This window comes from Mizuhopecten yessoensis, unplaced genomic scaffold (genome assembly GCF_002113885.1).
Source record: "Mizuhopecten yessoensis strain PY_sf001 unplaced genomic scaffold, ASM211388v2 scaffold4839, whole genome shotgun sequence".
Lineage (NCBI taxonomy): Eukaryota > Metazoa > Mollusca > Bivalvia > Pectinida > Pectinidae > Mizuhopecten > Mizuhopecten yessoensis.
This window is the reverse complement of record NW_018405747.1, coordinates 442862-460428: the sequence shown is the minus strand read 5'-3', so window position 1 is coordinate 460428 and position 17567 is coordinate 442862. Positions and strand designations below refer to the sequence as shown.

At 35.2% G+C, this 17567-nt stretch overlaps 1 protein-coding gene across 1 annotated transcript; it reads right to left on the bottom strand.

Annotated features, from left to right (window-relative positions):
- Positions 1-209: 209 nt before the first annotated feature.
- LOC110449904 (probable cytochrome P450 CYP44) lies at positions 210-16301 on the bottom strand. Its single transcript, XM_021497059.1, has 10 exons — positions 16178-16301; positions 9182-9423; positions 8740-8965; positions 7984-8162; positions 7553-7751; positions 7209-7368; positions 6697-6863; positions 5965-6046; positions 4807-5013; positions 210-1568 (listed from the first exon to the last, which is right to left on the bottom strand). The coding sequence occupies exons 1-10, from the start codon at positions 16198-16200 to the stop codon at positions 1455-1457; spliced, it is 1599 nt and encodes a 532-aa protein (XP_021352734.1). The 5' UTR covers positions 16201-16301; the 3' UTR covers positions 210-1454.
- Positions 16302-17567: the final 1266 nt, after the last annotated feature.

The following is a 17567-nucleotide window of genomic DNA, read 5'->3' as shown; positions in this document are numbered from 1 at the left end:
GAATACGAATAACAAAAAAATACTGTATATCGTAGTTTTGATGTCGTTCATTCGAGAAAAGAAAAACTTCAGAGGCGACTAATGTTTAAGCCCCTGCAGAATTGGAGATTTGTTTTTGTGCCCTCTACTCGGGGACACAAAGCGACCAAAATAAACCTGCTGCGGCCATAGCACTATTTGGGATATTTATCTTTCTTTCTCCTTCTAACTACCTTTCATTTCCTAGCGTCTTGCTTGGCAATACCTTACTGCTGGCTTTAATGTTGAGCGTTCGCCCAGGTGAGGAAGGCAAAGGGTTCTGTTCCAAGGCCGGTACATTCCAAAGCCCTTCAAAATGGTAGTTGTTACTCCCTTCTTAACGTTCAGCATTTAGGATAATGGCAACAACTGGTTCAACCGTTATCAGTATAATGTGACCGGGCGGAGTTTTGTGATGGGTGCTTTCGGCATGTTTTTTCAGTGAAATATCACTATAAAGTCGGTACCCGATCCGCGTCATCACAAGGAGGCAAGTACACTAACATACCCTGTCTCCGGCACACATACACGCAAGGAGGCACGTACACTGACATACCCTGTCTCCGGCACACATACACGCAAGGAGGCACGTACTTAACTGACATTAGCTATTAAAAGGACGTCAAACAAATCAAACCAAAGTACAACTACGACAGGTAGTTCATATCTTAAACCTTCCAATCGACTTACACTAGTGTACACGACACATCGCCTAGCTCAGTAGATGGATTTTGTATTGGTATGACGGTCAGAAGTGTGGATACATCTCGGCTAGATATATATGGTGTCGGGGAGTTCGAGTCGCAGATAGACAGGAAACATATATGTTATAAATTGTCATGCGTATAACAAACACTGGGAATTTTTCGCTGAATTTCAATTTTCACATTTTTTACCCGTCACCATGCGGGCCAACTTGTGAGAGCGAATATCAGTACACAACACATCATACACCCTAGTTACATGTGAGCGTGTATAAAGTATACAAGCATTTCATATGTAGTATGGTATCGTCATGAACTTGACATGAACTACTCGTGTGTACTCAGGAAGGTGACTCTCAAGCTACATATCACAGTGACGCTATTTTGTTAATGATCACAGTTAAGTATAATTGTTACAAGTACGCTAATTCGGTACGTCACACATTTAAAGTACAGCACTTCCATGTACACTGATTAGGCACGTCACACAGTTGATCAATATTACTACTGACGTCAGCGTCGCTAATAGATACAAATTATCACAAAAACGCATCAGTAAATATCATTCAAACAACTGACATAACTACAATAATCAATAGTACGGTCGCTGTCCAGTTTCCAGTTCTAACACCTTAGACACCACCTATTGAAGGTATCCCTGACCTGACATCGGCATCTCTCGTGACAGGCAATTCCTGAACGGTTGGACAATCTATCATTGCAATCGCCGGCTCATCGGGGCTTCAAATTCAGTGTGAACTTATGTTTAGGAGTAGCGAAGGTTGAGTAGACAAATTGCACATCATCCTGACCCTTCGGAAGGGATATCTTGAAGTTTTTTACAATCTAAAATATAGAAAGGAAAAAAATGCATCATCTTATTAGTATATTTAACATTTCTTTCCTGCATAAATGGTGCTTACTTATCTGTGTCTGGCCTAACTAATATATTACAAACTTACACGCGCTTATTAACGGAAATTCATTGACTCCATTTTATCGATTTTGGATATATGAATTACCATAGCTTAGAAGTCATTTCCTTAAATGTAATTTGTTTTATACGAATGTGTAACGGTGCATGTTTTAATACACACCGTCATAAAAATCTTGAAGATCGAGTAACGGTACGAAAAAACCCTATCATCTTACTCGGTTACTTGCTTTTAAAACGAATCGTTTATGAACATCAAATGTCTTAAGTTATGACTGTCATGGTTGGATTCTTGACACAATCGTTTCAATTTTTTTTAACCAACATACACGGTCATTGCATTTAAAGAATAAATACTGAGTTCAGATAAAATATTCTTATTTTTTATGAAATTGAAATATAAAAAAAACCCGGAAAACTGTTTTTGTTATGTACTCATAATCGAACATTAAATCCAATTAGAAACCAACCATAATCACTACAGTTTCATGGACTTTGTCGTTTCCTCTTTGCATTGATGTCAACAATCGTCGATTTGTGTGTGATCTGGGTGGTTTACGTCAATTTGTTATTGTTTTTAATTTATGGCATCCTTGAAAGCATAATCATTATTGAAAGAATATCGTATTCATTTACACGATGTATGCTTCAAACCAAAATAAGATAAAAAAAAAAAAAAAAAAATTCAAGGAAGGGAAGTTTAAAGGATCATCCGACGAACAAAACAGACAAAGACATCGTTTGACATTGTATGGTGAGCTATATGAGTAAACCTATTTTTATGGTAAGCAAAAAACATTTATTCTTTCGAAAAACTAGTATTTTTTACCCTTAACGTTTCCATGACATCCTTTCTGTCTCATATTTTGCCCTAGTTTTGTTAACAGTTAAGATTCTCATGTTTTTAATAAGCTGTACGAGAAAATAAAATAAGTAAAGTGTGAGGAAGGGATACATTAAATCACTGACCTGACAAATATCTATCAGCTATGAGTGTGTACTTTAATTGTTTACTGGCCTGTCAGTCACACGCGCTACATCGTCCGACAAGTTATCTTGATGGTAGTAACGGATACAATATTAGCACACAGTCCACCTACTTATTATTGATTACAGGATAACCGGCATGTGCTGGAGAGGTTAGTAGGCAGACAAAATATAGGAACCGAGAAACGGACGGCAGAACAAAAGGAATAGTTGCCGACTCACTGTATCGTATTTAGGGGATATGTAGGGAGAAGATAAAAATGTGATAATGATATACTTGATATGTAGATATTATAAACTGTTAGGGTATTTAATTATACCACAAAAAGATTTGACAATTAAACTACTTCGCTAAGAAACCCACACCGTTTGTACTAAATTATTCAACAACATAACACGGAGTGAACGTTTTATTGAATTTTTTAATATGTTAACTTATCAGGCCTTGTCTTTGTACGTTTTAGAGAGAAATTGGGATAGAAGAAGGACACGGTATAAAGACATGATTGAAAGAATATCTAGAAATAATTCATAATTTACTGAGGGTAAAACATTTTAAGTAAACTATAAATATATGAATGCGTAATATAAAAAGAAAGCAATAGAATAGTCATCGATTACATGTATAAATGGTTTTTACTATAAAATCAGGAATGTTCATGGGACATTAAATTTCGTTTATTTCGTGAATAGCAAAAAACCAGGAAATTAAATCCCCACGAAAAGATATATATGGTATGATAGGGGAAAATAAATATCAGCGAAATATAATGTCCTGAAACAGGCTAGTAAATGAAAACCACGATTTTTTTATCCCACGAAAATAAATGATTCTACATTTGTCGTTATCTATAACATACTGAAAGACTAGAATAGTGAGTTGTGACTTATATCATAAGGTCAAGTTGTCATAATGTTAATGTACAATCGACTCACGATATGTCGAAATCGGGAATTCGAAACGATGAATGTATCCGAGTTAAGATTTACACATATATACAGCCCCGGGATCACTATTCCACTAAATAGCCGAATTCGTGAACTTTCTAGCTGTAAGCATGTTTGCAACAAAAGTGCATAAGAATAAGCACCTGAAATAGTTGCACATGGGTACACGATCTAAATACATGTTAACTGATGTTGCATGGTGAAATATCGTGTTGAGAGTCAGTAAAATTAATTTATATAAAGCTGAAACCCCACCAAAAAATAAGTACTATTACAGGAATGGCCAAACAAACAAATGATACATGTTTACGCGTCATTGATAGGAATACTTCTTATCAGTTTCTAAATTCGATCAACTTGATATGTATACATGTTTCATGTCATTAAGTACACTCATGGTCAACGCAAAAGGAAAGGTCAAGCATTTCATACTATTGACCAATCAATATCCAGGCCATGACCTACCGACGTTCACATTTGTTATTGAAAGCTGAAAAATGTGAAATTATTTGGCCTTGTTTTTATCCTCTATAGTTTCCATTATCAAATGACCTTTCGATCAACATTACTAATGACCCTTTGCTCGAGCCCTACCTCTGACACGTGCGGTGTAGATGCAGTTAACTGGTCCAAGGTATGTAAGATACCTTGACTATAATATTGGTAGAAAATCAATAATCATTGCATATAACAAATAATCTACCACAGACAGTATAACACAACTGTTGCATGCATCACATTTTGTAGCATATTATATAGATTAACACAGCTAGAATTTTTTTCCGGCAAATCATCTAGGGAATTGAGGAGAAAACTTCTACGCGAAACATTAAGCATACTGAGCTTAACACAGCTAGATATCGTCTTCAATGTAACACTTAGCATAACCAGTGCAACACAAATTGCTTTTGTTTCCGAAGTATACAACTAGTGTATAAAACGTAACAAACAAGTATATCGAGTGTAACGCAACTAACGCAGTAACCTACTAAAATATTCTCGCACCTCAGACAGGGATATCCCACGTCATACCCTATGCTAAATTTTCTATCTCGTCCGATCTGTCTGGCACCTTTACGTGGAATTCGCGGACATTTTACACTGCGATGTATTCATCCGCGGTTGGGATTTTGTTACAGAATCTTAACCCTCGACTGACATAACCGGATCTAGATAATATATTTTATATACTGTATATGGTTAAAACGAACTCACTTTAGAAACACTGACGTATATCTCCTGCTCCGCGAATCTCTGTCCTACACAGTTCCGTGTTCCGTATCCAAATGGAATGTGTGCGAATGGATGGGATTTTTCCCGGTATGGGTTACTCCTCAACCAACGTTCAGGCAAGAACTTGTCCGGATTAGCGAAATACTTTTCATTTTTGCACATTGAAGTTATACACAGATTGATTGTTGTCTGAAAAGAAATAAAGATAAGCATCGGTGTTTTTTGTGTCATTTCCGTTCATGTAACCTTACTGTAATAGTGATACAGACCATTTTGCATGCAATAAATTAGTCTGTTTACTAGTATTTGTTTGTGTGTGCGCGGTATGATGTTGAAATTGTCTGCTTGTAATAGTCCAGGTCTAATGCCGACGTATGAGTGCTATTATATCGACAGCATATCATTTAGGCTTTCTTCCCTGCTCGCTTAGCATAAGACAGCGAGAAAACCCCGAAATCTCCAGCAATTACTTACAATGAGATGCAGCAGGCTAATTCTTTCCCGAACCTACTTGGGTACAACGAAACACGCTGTGATACTCTTTTACTTGTGTCTCGATATAGTCTGTATGATATAAAAAGCTGAATTAAATCCTAGATTAATGAGACACCATTTGACGAAATTTGTAAAGGTATGATCTGTAGTCACCGCTTCCTTGGAATATGATATTGAACCAACATGTTGTGAAGGAGACATGCTAACTACCCACAACCTACTTATCTTTTACTTCTAATTCAACATACACGTATAATGTCTTGGATGACGTCATTTTGGCATTTCTTTACATATCAAAAGTACCACGTTAAGTCAAGCTATGAAGACTCTTTAGGACATGCTTATATTTAAATGTACAGGAAGATAACAAGTGCAAATCTCTAATAACACTTGGTAAAGTGCAGTGTAGCATTTTATTCTCGTATCCATATTTGTGATCCGTATGATCTATATATATACCACTTCTATGGAATATGATAATGCGCACCAATGTTTAATATTCTCCATTGCAATATCAAAACGTCATGTTCATGAAATATGTTACCAACTCGGTATTGCTTTTTGTTATACAATTGATATTTTGAAAGTTGGACTAATATCTAAGAGTGTTTCCTGCCCCCTAGATTCTATATATGGTATACATACCCCCGCCGGAACTGCGTAGTTAGAAAGCACAACATCTCTGTCCAACACTCTCTGGGTACCCATGATCACGGGATAAACGAATCTGAACAAAAAGATACAAATGTTTAATTTCTAAATTTCTATAAAGGTATGACACCTATATTTGCGTGAGTTCTGAGTTTTTTTAATTTATATATATATATATCGATATATTGTTCATATTTTAATAATAATAATTCCAGGTTCTTATATACCGCTTTATCACAACCGCTTAGGTCGTCTCAAAGCAGTTCACAAATTATTATCCGTGGTTATAGGGCCTTTGCAACCAGCCAATATCTTTCTAAACTCCCTGGGGAGCATTCAGTCGGTGCTGCCATTTCGGCGCTCACAGCTAGCATTCAACAATTCTAGCACTACCCAGCCAAGTACTCATGTACAGCTGAGTAGACTGGAACAAGCGGAGTAGAGTATCTTGCTCAAAGATACAACAACACAGTGCCGTGGCGTGACTCGAACCCGCAACCCTTCGGTCACAAGCCCGGCGTCCTACCACTAGTTTACCGCGTCTCATATCACAGATGGTTTTCTTGTTTGTTTGAGGTTTAACGTACTCACAACACCCTGGGTCAAGTAAGAACGGGCGCCAAGGAAAACACCACCAGGAAGAGAAAGTAGATAGAAAAGAGTAATTTATTGAAAACAAAATAGTAATTAGTATTCATATTTGTTACTGAGGTATTGATTGAACACCTGAATGATTCCTTAAGACAAGCCTTCAGGTAATGCAGATCCTTGAAGCCATCCTGACCAATAGGGCCTTCTGCCGGTATCCGTGGAGCTAACTCCTCATACAATTTTTCTTGTATATCAGGATATTTTGCAAGGTGATAAAGCATGAAGGTCATTGCATTTGCCGTCTGAAAGTAACATACATAAGTATTAAAATATGCTCTGTTTTGAAGCGTTACAATGTTGAAAACGCCAGATTAGGAAATTGGCAATGTCATTGTGTCATTGTGTTCTTGTATATATATATTTTTAATAATGCAGTAATGATCCTTTATCACCATTCATTTTTGTGCTTGATTTAACTGGTACAGTGTCTGTGATCATACAATATTACTGTTTTCCATGCAAACATAATGCTAAATAAAAAAATATATGTTTAAAACAGATACAAAAGAGTTGATGTCAATCATGTTATTGAATTTATTGCAATACTGTTCAAGCCAAAAATGTCAATGTAAATGAAAATGACTTACGGAATCAATACCTCCCCGGAAAACGTCGACGATTAGGGACGATACCTTAGCTGGTGTCATACCCGGAGTCGTTAGTAGGAAGTGAAGTAGGTTGAATTCATTCGAGTCCGGTGTTTTTTTTAGATTTTTTACTGCTATTTCTGTATGCTTGTCTGTGTAACTGTGATAAAAGGATACATTTCAATTGCATTGATAAAACCTTATGTAACACCGACAAAACAAATCACCACCAACGTGGATGGCCATGCTTATAATGCATTTCTATATTTTCTATATTTCAACACTGGTAACAGAGAACATGAATATTTCGTCTTAGTTAATAAATAAAGATATTTTATGTTCACCTCATTAAAATATCAGACGCATTTTCGAATTTGCGATAGCCAGGGGTTCTGAACCATTTGAACCAGTGAATTGGCGCTAGCAGTTGTTCTCCGAAGTAGTCAAAGTAGTTATCCACAAACTCCATAAACTCTCTGTTAACTGGTGAACCTGGCGATGATACGATACCAAGTCTTTTGTTGAAGCACAGTAATCCTGCTCCTGCAAGATAAAAGGGCAGATAAGATAAGGAGTTAATTTAATCACATTATTTGAATACACGTTCATTAACCAAAACCAAAGTATAAAAAACGTAGGATTAAATGTCAGAATCGAGTGATTTTCAAGAAAGAAAAAGAAAATTGCTCAATGAATAACACTAATACTAACACCGTTATGAGTATTACCTATTAGTAACGAAAGCGTTTTAGTTACATGTTAATAATCATCTTACCCTCTGATGCGTACTCAAAGAATGGGTATGGAAGGTTTTCGAGTCTGCCTGTCTCTCTACAGTTATTTACAAAGTCATCTGCTACCACACTCAGTTTGGGTAAAAGTTTTGACAGGGTTTTAGGCCGACCGATGCCCTTCTGAGCTGGACTCCTCAACTCCCACCAATTCTTGCCGTTACTGTATTAAAAAAATAAGTAAAACAGAATCAGCACGACTATACGATGAACTAAAACTAGTACTGTATAAACCTACGCAGTGTAGATGCCGTACCGAGAACCACGGCATTTTTATCATTTGTTATTGAAAGGACCTATAACTCCCTAGTAAAATGTAAGAGATCAAACAGCAACAACGCCAGATGGCTGTGCTATTCTATTGTCATTGCATTTTTTTTTTATCAAAACGTACAAAGAAGGAACATATTACAAATATATCATTAACGAGATAAAGTTATGCTAGCAGGCGTCGTCTAAAATTGGTAACTAGTGTTATCTCGCAACCGTTTTTTTCATTTCTTGGTCTTTTCGAATGATATTGGGGAATTATTTGTTGTTCGTGCATTATGGTTTTGGCATGATGGTTAACATTAATATTCTTTTCGTGTTTAAAAAGGAAAATAATGTTCTGAAAAAACCGAACTTCGCATTAGGAACGCCCAAAACCATAAGGTCCACCTGCGGGTCATATAATAATGTGCAACGCTTTTCAATAAAAAAAAAACAAATAAAAGATTGACACACATTGTAGAACATACCGTTCTCCTATGGTAGATTCTCTGTTCCTGCTGTTGTTGTAAACATCAAACAGCGGCAATGACCGACGGAAGGGGTACTTGCTGTCGGCCCTAAAAGTTGTTTCAACGTCACAGGGATCAAATACGAACACGTTCCACTCGCTTGGCAATCGAACTCTACAAATATCGCCAAATTCCCTGCGCCATTCTTCCGCCCTCTCGTCAAAACGTTCTGTACGGTACTTAGCTGTAATGATACACAGAGTTGACAACACGTTATTCCGTGTTAATTTCAACGCAGCACTTATGATGATATATCGATTTGAAAGACCTCAATTACTTTTCGTAAACCAAATAATTCTAGTAAAATATTACTTCAGAAATACTAAAAGTTGAAGTATAATGTAATAACATTTCAACATTGACAATTATATCACAGAATGGATCCTTACAGAAGACTTACTGAATGGATATTGTTGTAGAGCTGTTCCTAAATAGGGGATACCATAAATGCCTCTTGGACTAGGCATTTCCTCAAAAGGCTTGATAGCACTGTCGCTGGCCATGGAAGGGAAGGCAATATCTGGATCGTGAATGGGTAGAGCAGCGGCAAATGGGCATTTTGCTGTATTAGGCTGTACAACAGACGCTGCTGAACTTTTACGTGTGTGTGACATCAATGACGATGGTACACGTGCAATTTTTCTGCGAAAATATTAGATATTTTATTACATTTTTACAATTGAAATAATATAAACTTGATGTAACCTTTTATCTTTAATACAGAACGTTGCACTCATGCAAATGAATGTATTCGGCTATGTTCGTGCGATTTATATCACACCTATCTTGATACCACTATATACATGTATACTGCAATCCCATAATTCTTGTTTTGATATTGTAGATGGTATAAAAACAAGAGCATATCAATATTAGTTGTTGCAATAACCCTAAATGCTGAACTTTATGCACAGAATAGCAAATACCAATTTTGAGGACGTTGGTATGTTACGTCCCTAAGGACAAAACCCATTTCTTTTTCCTTTTTTGTTTGTTTTATTGCCCCACAACATTTTTGGAATACTGCCAGGGTTGGGGCCCTGGATTCAATATCCTTACAAAAAAAATCCTCATGCAAGAGGGCTCTCATTCATTCTTTCATTCAGTCGTTTAATTATTCATTCAATTGTTAACTTATTCATTCATTCATTTCTTTTCATTACATCCGTCCTTTTACATTTATTCCTTGTTTACATTCATTCATACATTTATTATCTCCATTAATTCTTTCTTTGTTTACACTCATTCACTCATTTCATCTATTCATTCATAAGTTTTGAAGTTTTCCCATTCATTATATATACAAAGATACTATATAATACTTGGTAAATGTACTGAGGCATGACACAAAAGAGGCAGGAAGGAGGGAGCCCCCTGATTGGCTAGCTAGGCACCGGATACATCACTAATGAGCATGCGAGGGTAGCAATCATTTCAAATCAATAAGGAGAGAACTTCTTTAAAAAACAAAAAAGCAATCTCAGTAATATTTAAAATAATAATTAATTAAGGTCGTTATTATTAGAAAAATGTTCGAATGGACCCCATTTATTTTGGAAGGGCAATAGAGATTTATTTTTCATCGCAATAAACTTCTCTACTTTAATTGTTTGTGCAAAAAGAATCTTACACATTTCAAAATTTGGAATGGAGTCTGATCGGAAAATATCAGAACCCATTTCCTACCACTCTTTGGCGACCGCTCAACACAAATTGATTGTTTGTATTTGTTTAACGTCCTGTCAACAGCTATGGTCATTAAATGACGTGCCTCCACGAGTGTTTGGTATGCGTGCATGTGTGCCTGAGGCATGTTATGTTGATGTATTACCTCCTTGTGACAGCGTGTAGCTTATGTTGACATTAAAGTGCTGCCTGAATAAAATACTATGTCAAATGCACCCAGCACAGCATTCCGCCCGGTCGCATGATACTGACAATGGGTGAACCAGTTGTTGCCATTATCCCATGTGCTGACTGTTAAGCAGGGTTTGATTTAATTTAGAGTTTAACTTCCAATTAACAGCTAAGGTAAACAAGGACGCTACTCCATGTGTGCAATGTATCTATGCCGGAAATAGGGTATGTTCGTGTAATTGCCCCTTGCGATAGCGCGGATCTGATGCCGACTTACAGTGCTTCCTCACTGACATACCATGCCGAAAGCACTCGGCACAGTACTCGCCCGGTCACATTATACTGACAACTGGTGAACAGTTTGTTCCCATTACCTTCAAGCAGGGAATAACAACTACCATTTTCATCAGGTATTTGGTATGTCCCGGCCATCGGCCCGAACCAATTGCCTTCCCCACCTTGGCGAGCGTTCAACATCAAAGACAAAAGTGAGATATAGCTAAGGACGGTACAGTAGTTATAAGTAGAATGAAGCAAGGCACTAGAAAGGAAGAGGTTGTTAGAAAGCAGAGAGTAATATATGAAGACCCCAAATGTTGCAATGGGGGTAGCAAAACATTTTTAGTTTTATACAAGTCCCCCGATTCTGCAGGGGTTCCTACTTGCCGTCTTTAACGATAGCAGTGGGAAACAATAGGCATATCATCCCCAAACTTTCAGGGGTCGTCCAACTAGGTATAATCAGTTGTATTAAAGGTCTAAAGAATTCAATTTTCGTGCCCGAAGGAAGTGTTGAAATTATGTGTAGAATACACCCCTTTGTCACGTTGCACACTTACAACGTTTTTCTTCAACAGATACGTTATAATCAATCCAATTGTTCATGCAAACCCTGCCAGATTTTACTTACAGCTACAATAAGACTAAACACAACCTCGGGAGATGACAGTCGCCGGCAGAGTCGACCACAAACAGATCACGCATAATTATATGCAACTACGTATGTTGAAGCACATAAGAATGTCACGATGACAGTAGACATTTTTATCACGTGACTTACATTTGATTTAGTATCTACCGATATACATTTTGTTAAGAATCAACAAGAAAAATCTTACAGCATTAAACAACAACATAATCATATTAACATAGACACATTTTGTTTCCTTCTTACAAAGGACATATAAATAAATGGGTTAAAATAATATTGTTTTAGGTTTAATAGTCTTTATCATCCAAACATATACAACTTTACATCATGTGTTGTCTGGGGTTTAGCTGCCGACAATACAATTATGCAAAGTTCTAGTAATAAGACTTCAAATTTGTTTGAATTAAATAACTATCGACGTGCTCACTATTGGTTCTGCTTATGCCCTGCACAGGTCGTAGCTTATTCGTCAGCTAGGTTCACGGTTTCATGGAGTGAAATATATAAGTTAAACTCACAACCCCCTTTACCCGACTGGCGTCTTCATTTTGTCTATTGCTGGTGTATTCGATTTTTTCCGGAACGCATATATTTTTTCAATGTGTTTTGGATGTTGTTGGTATCATAAAATCTAGATAGTGATGTAAAGATTTGAAATATCTAACAAAATTGACAATAAAATGATTTTTTATGAAGATATTAATCGTATTTTACTTATTTAACAATTTTTGCCGAGTCATCTTTCTGAGAAGTGATACTAATTGAGAGTCCTGCATGTTCATAATCTTAAATTTGTAAATGAGATTAATTAAAAAATACAGCAACATATATTCTTTTATCGAATTATAAAATAAGTATTCATTTTGAATTGTTTGAAAATGATCCACAGATCTCCCGAGGTACAGAGCTATAATTAGTTCAAAACATGAGTAGGAACAATGTGCTTACATAACCTTACTTAAACCTTGTCGTTACATTGTCTCGTAATAAATGTTTATAACACAATATGTAGACTTGTAAAAATAAACCAACTTCAACGTGGAGTTCACACCTATGTGAATGTGTTATTTTAAAAGAATTTATGCTTTGGCTCTACCGCTATAAAATGAGTAACCAGGTCTGTTTAATATATATATACATCCTTCTAATTATTTTATTAGAAATCAATACATTCTTTCTGAACGTTTAATTATAAATTATATATAAATGCATCCTTCTTAATACTTCATTGGTTATTAGATCTAGATCACCTATCATGGAATTTTATATATATATTTTAAAGTACACAATTTTACACGATATCTATCATTACGGCCCTGTGTACACTCGGGGATGTCCCTTTAACAGTATATTTTTCAATTTATTCAATTATTATAATGAACTGTAAAGCTTGTTTTGTAGGTTTGAATCTAAGTCTTATTTGTTGTATTAACATTCCATTGATATGACCATGATCCATAAGAAAATGAATAAATATGAGGACATTTTGCACACAGCTTGGAAATTGTTCTATGTATTTAACGGTACTATTTATATCATAATATTGGCTTTGTTATTGTGATATCAGTGCATAAAAGCTGTAATAGACGTCGATCTTAATTTTGCTATCAAATCGTTTTTACGGATTATCTTATGATTAAATAGATTAGAAACTGGCTTTTATGACGATATTATCAAAAGAAACGCAAGATCTTGTTGAAGGATAATTATCTTTGCCAAACCTCACCACAATGGGACGAAAACAAAGTCGGAAAAATAAAGAATACAGAATCAAACGAGGAAATAGTTCTGATTTTAGATTTGTCCGTCAAATGTATTTTTGTTACTGAATTCACTTAAGTTTAACATTTAGATAACAATATAATATATAAATGTGTCAGGATTTTTCATGACATCAAAGGCTTGGTATTTTAATGAGTGTTAAAATTCAACCTGCTTTCCGTGATAGAAACCGAATACTGACGGACAAATTGACAGCTCTGGATTCAAGATACATGCCGATGAAAACTAGGGGTTAGTTTTAAGGTCACTATCATGGTATCATTGGAAAATCATATATCCCTGCGAGGTGAAATAACGACGCTTTTCATTATGCTAATTTGCGTTCCTTGTAGTGTCATTGTTTCTTCCCTAGCTCTCGCTAGGTCTTTCTTTCTTTCTTTCTAATTTATGGTTTATTATCCCGAATACAATAGGGAATACAAGGATGGGGCCTGGCCTAATCCCTGACCATAGTACATGTAGCATCTCCATTCTCTGACTCTCTCTATTTCGTACGCTCATCTTCTTCACTCTGTCCATTTTTTTCTCCTATTCATTTTCTTTCTTTCTACTCAATTTATCTTACATTGATTTCAACTTCAATTACAAAAATACGCTTGTAACTTATTCCCCAATTGTCGATATCTTTTATTGCTTTCAATTGCATTGATTGTAAACCTTAGTTCTTGTTTTATCACACTTCAAAATATGTTGTGTGAAGTCAGCAGCTTCATATTCATCATCAAATTTTATCTTATTTTTTTCTTTCCATATGTGCCATTTTGTATGTAGTAAAGACAAACAAGTTGATAATTGCATTATATTATTGGTTTAAATTACAGCTTCCTATCATTACAACTTTCTCAGTTATTTGGTAAATTTGATTTGAATTTGATATTTCCTGTAAGGCTTTGTTTATCAATGAGTCAACTCTCTCCCAAATTTATGTTATTTTATTACATCTGAAGAATAAATGAATTTGATTTACCTGAACTAAATGACAAAGTGTAGATAAACCGTTTGACAGGTCTCATTTTAAATAATTTTGCCTCCGTAGAAATAATATTATGTAAGCATTTCCATTGGAAGTCGTTACATTTCCTGTTTGCTATAGATTATTTTTAAAAGGTCCAAATGTTAACCTCTCGCTAGGTCTTAATGCCATTTGTCATCGATAAAATACAGGACGCTTGTTCTTCCGGAACACATGGTCTCATTCTCCTTGTACTTTCAGACGGGTCACCGTGTAATCTTGCTTTTGTTTTTATTATGCTCTAGCGTCATCGATTTGGGTTTAATTGTTTCGTTTTTATTAATTCAGTATTCTCTTAATTTGTTATTCATTTTAAAAAGCCCATTCTTACATCCAACTTCGATGAAGACATTTAAATTCCATCTTCATTTAATGTGAACGGTACATTAATCGAAAAATAAACTGATGAGTCCTAGATGTGCAATTCATTTTTAGCATGATGTATATATAGGCAAATTTAACGACTGGAATATGAAAAAGAAATCTTATCTAACTAGAGGCAAAACAATCTTATAGATTCCGAAACAAAATGACACTTTGAAATTATTTTGATTATACATTTTCTTAGGATTATCCAAATTACTTGACAGTTCTTCGTTTTATTTTTACATTACAAATTAAATATCGATAAAATGGGGAAAAAATGAAAATAAAAATGTTATTTGTTATTCTTAATATCCTGAAAAAACGGAACGAACTTCTTCATTTTTAACAAACGAAATATAAAAACACATGCAAGTCGTAAAGAGCGTTTGTGATTTTCAAAGAATTATGGTATAGCTCACGGATATACAAGTATGTGAAAATCGAAGTTGTCGTTTTATTTCATATATCTATATCCTAAATACGCGCACATTTTCTAAGTAACTAGCCATCTATTCATAAATTGAACTAGCATGATACAGCTATTGAGACAAGTAATCAAAAGGTATTTAAATCCGGAACAATGCTTACCTATAAATAAACATGAAAACAGTACAGCAGTGTTCCATATTTTGACCCAAGACATGTGTAAACAAACGTGGATATTTCTATAGCGAGAACTAAGCTTATGTCGAGAATATGTATTGAATAAATACCCGGAAGTTAACAATCAATTAGCAGAAGAAACGGTACAAATACGTTACAGGTAGCACAAATAAAAATGTCTAGTATAATATAATACATTGGATTTGATTTTAGCTGAAACAAGTACAGAAGGAGGTAACAATTCATCAAAAGTGAGATGCAAAAACAAACAAAAAAATCCTCAAAAAGCGATTCAAAGGTTATATTCAGTTAAATATTTTTGAATCAATCACAATATAAATTTGGAAGAAATCTAATCAAAATATCTAGGCGAAACAACAAAAGTATTTCACATTGAAACACAGGTGAAAACAAGATACTGCAAAAGTGAGGATATGTTCCCACGTTAGAGATGTTACATTTCGGAATTTTTGTCATAAGATTGTTTTTGGGATTTAGGTAGTTAGAAGAAACACGAAGAAACATACCGCTCTAGATCAATATCATTATCAACGAAATCGATTTAATAAAAGAAATATCTATTACATTTTGTTGAAATGTTTGAAATAGTTATGATTGCAGACATTTATATATCAATAAAATGATGAAAAAGTTCATACATTCTGATTCGCCTATGTTATTTTTACTTTTTCATTTGCCTACAAATGTATTTGCACATATGTTTCCCGCCATCCTATTACATAATTGATAACACTTTGTATATAACCACGCGAAAGAGTATTATTAACAAATTGACTATTTTGACCCTCTTTTACGACTAGTTTACATATGTGTAACCCACTTACCTTGCCGGCCGATACAGTGACATTTTGAAGAACCGCGGCGATACACATGCGATCTAGGGAATGTTTATATATGTGATAGTGATCCGGCTCTGAGCACTCCAGTATACTATTGTTCACGATTTGATTCGACGATAGAACAAGGCGCACACCCTGTACACTGTTACACAAAAGAAAAGTTCCATGCTTCCTACAGTCCATAACGAGTGTATAGGCCCGACCCAGTGCAAAACAAATAATACTACTATAAGTATACGACATTAGTACATTGATACACCAGACAATTTACTTAGACGTCATTAACCCTATGGGCTGATACAGGGCGATAAGCTCCTGAAATCACGCGGGAGTTTATATCAGGTGATTGTTGGTACATGTACTAAATGAAATACAGGTGTATTGTGTTCTTGTTGAGTGGTTCGACTTACCATCACAGCTAATGTGGTGTTCTCGTTTTTGGATACGGCTACACCATTGCTTGGTTTTTAACATTTTGCAGGCGGTATTAGATATATCATAGAGAAATAACATTTCGAAGTTAGGTCAAAATTATGCCAGTCAATGTACAAAAGGATCTGCTTGTACGAGTGGAGTAGAGGATATGTTGGATAAACAATCGGGATGGAGAATTTTCGTTGTATTTTCTGAGTTAGTTTATTACAGGTTATGATAGATTATTTTCATAGATTATATAATCAATTTTAACATAATTAATGTATTATTATTTACTTTCCAGTTACTTGATCTATGCCAAATTAATATCGTATCATATTTCAATTGTTTTGAACTATATCACAATATATTAAAATAATTATCAAAGTTGAATCCAGATGACAATTGTTATATTTGTTCGAATGAGCAGAAAAAGCATATATATATTAAATTTATCATAGTAACATATGCACAAACGTTAGCATTGACACATACGGTGGTTTGAATCCAGATTTTATACTTTTCCGTTAAGCATAACATTTACTGAAATATGTTATAAGGTTTAGTTTTGTTTCATGTCCTATTAACAGCTAAGGTCATTTAAGGACGTGCCTCCATGTGTGTAGTCTATGCGTGCTTTTGTGTGGGTGTGTGTGTGTGTGTGTGTGTGTGTGTGTATGTGTGTGTGTGTGTGTGCAGGAGACAGGATATGTTGTTATATATGCGTGCTTCCTTTCCAGTCAATACAATTAGCATATATATTAATCAATACAATATTGAGGAATTCGCAGGAGCTGCCTTATCAGGCGCTAACTACTGGTCCTATGACACCTGGCTAATATCTCCCTATGTGTGTATGCCTGTGTGTGTGCTGGAGATGTATTGTGTTCAACAAGTTCAACGTTTAAATATAGTTAGCTTGCTTCCATAAAATACTCACATTAAGTAACTAAATGACATA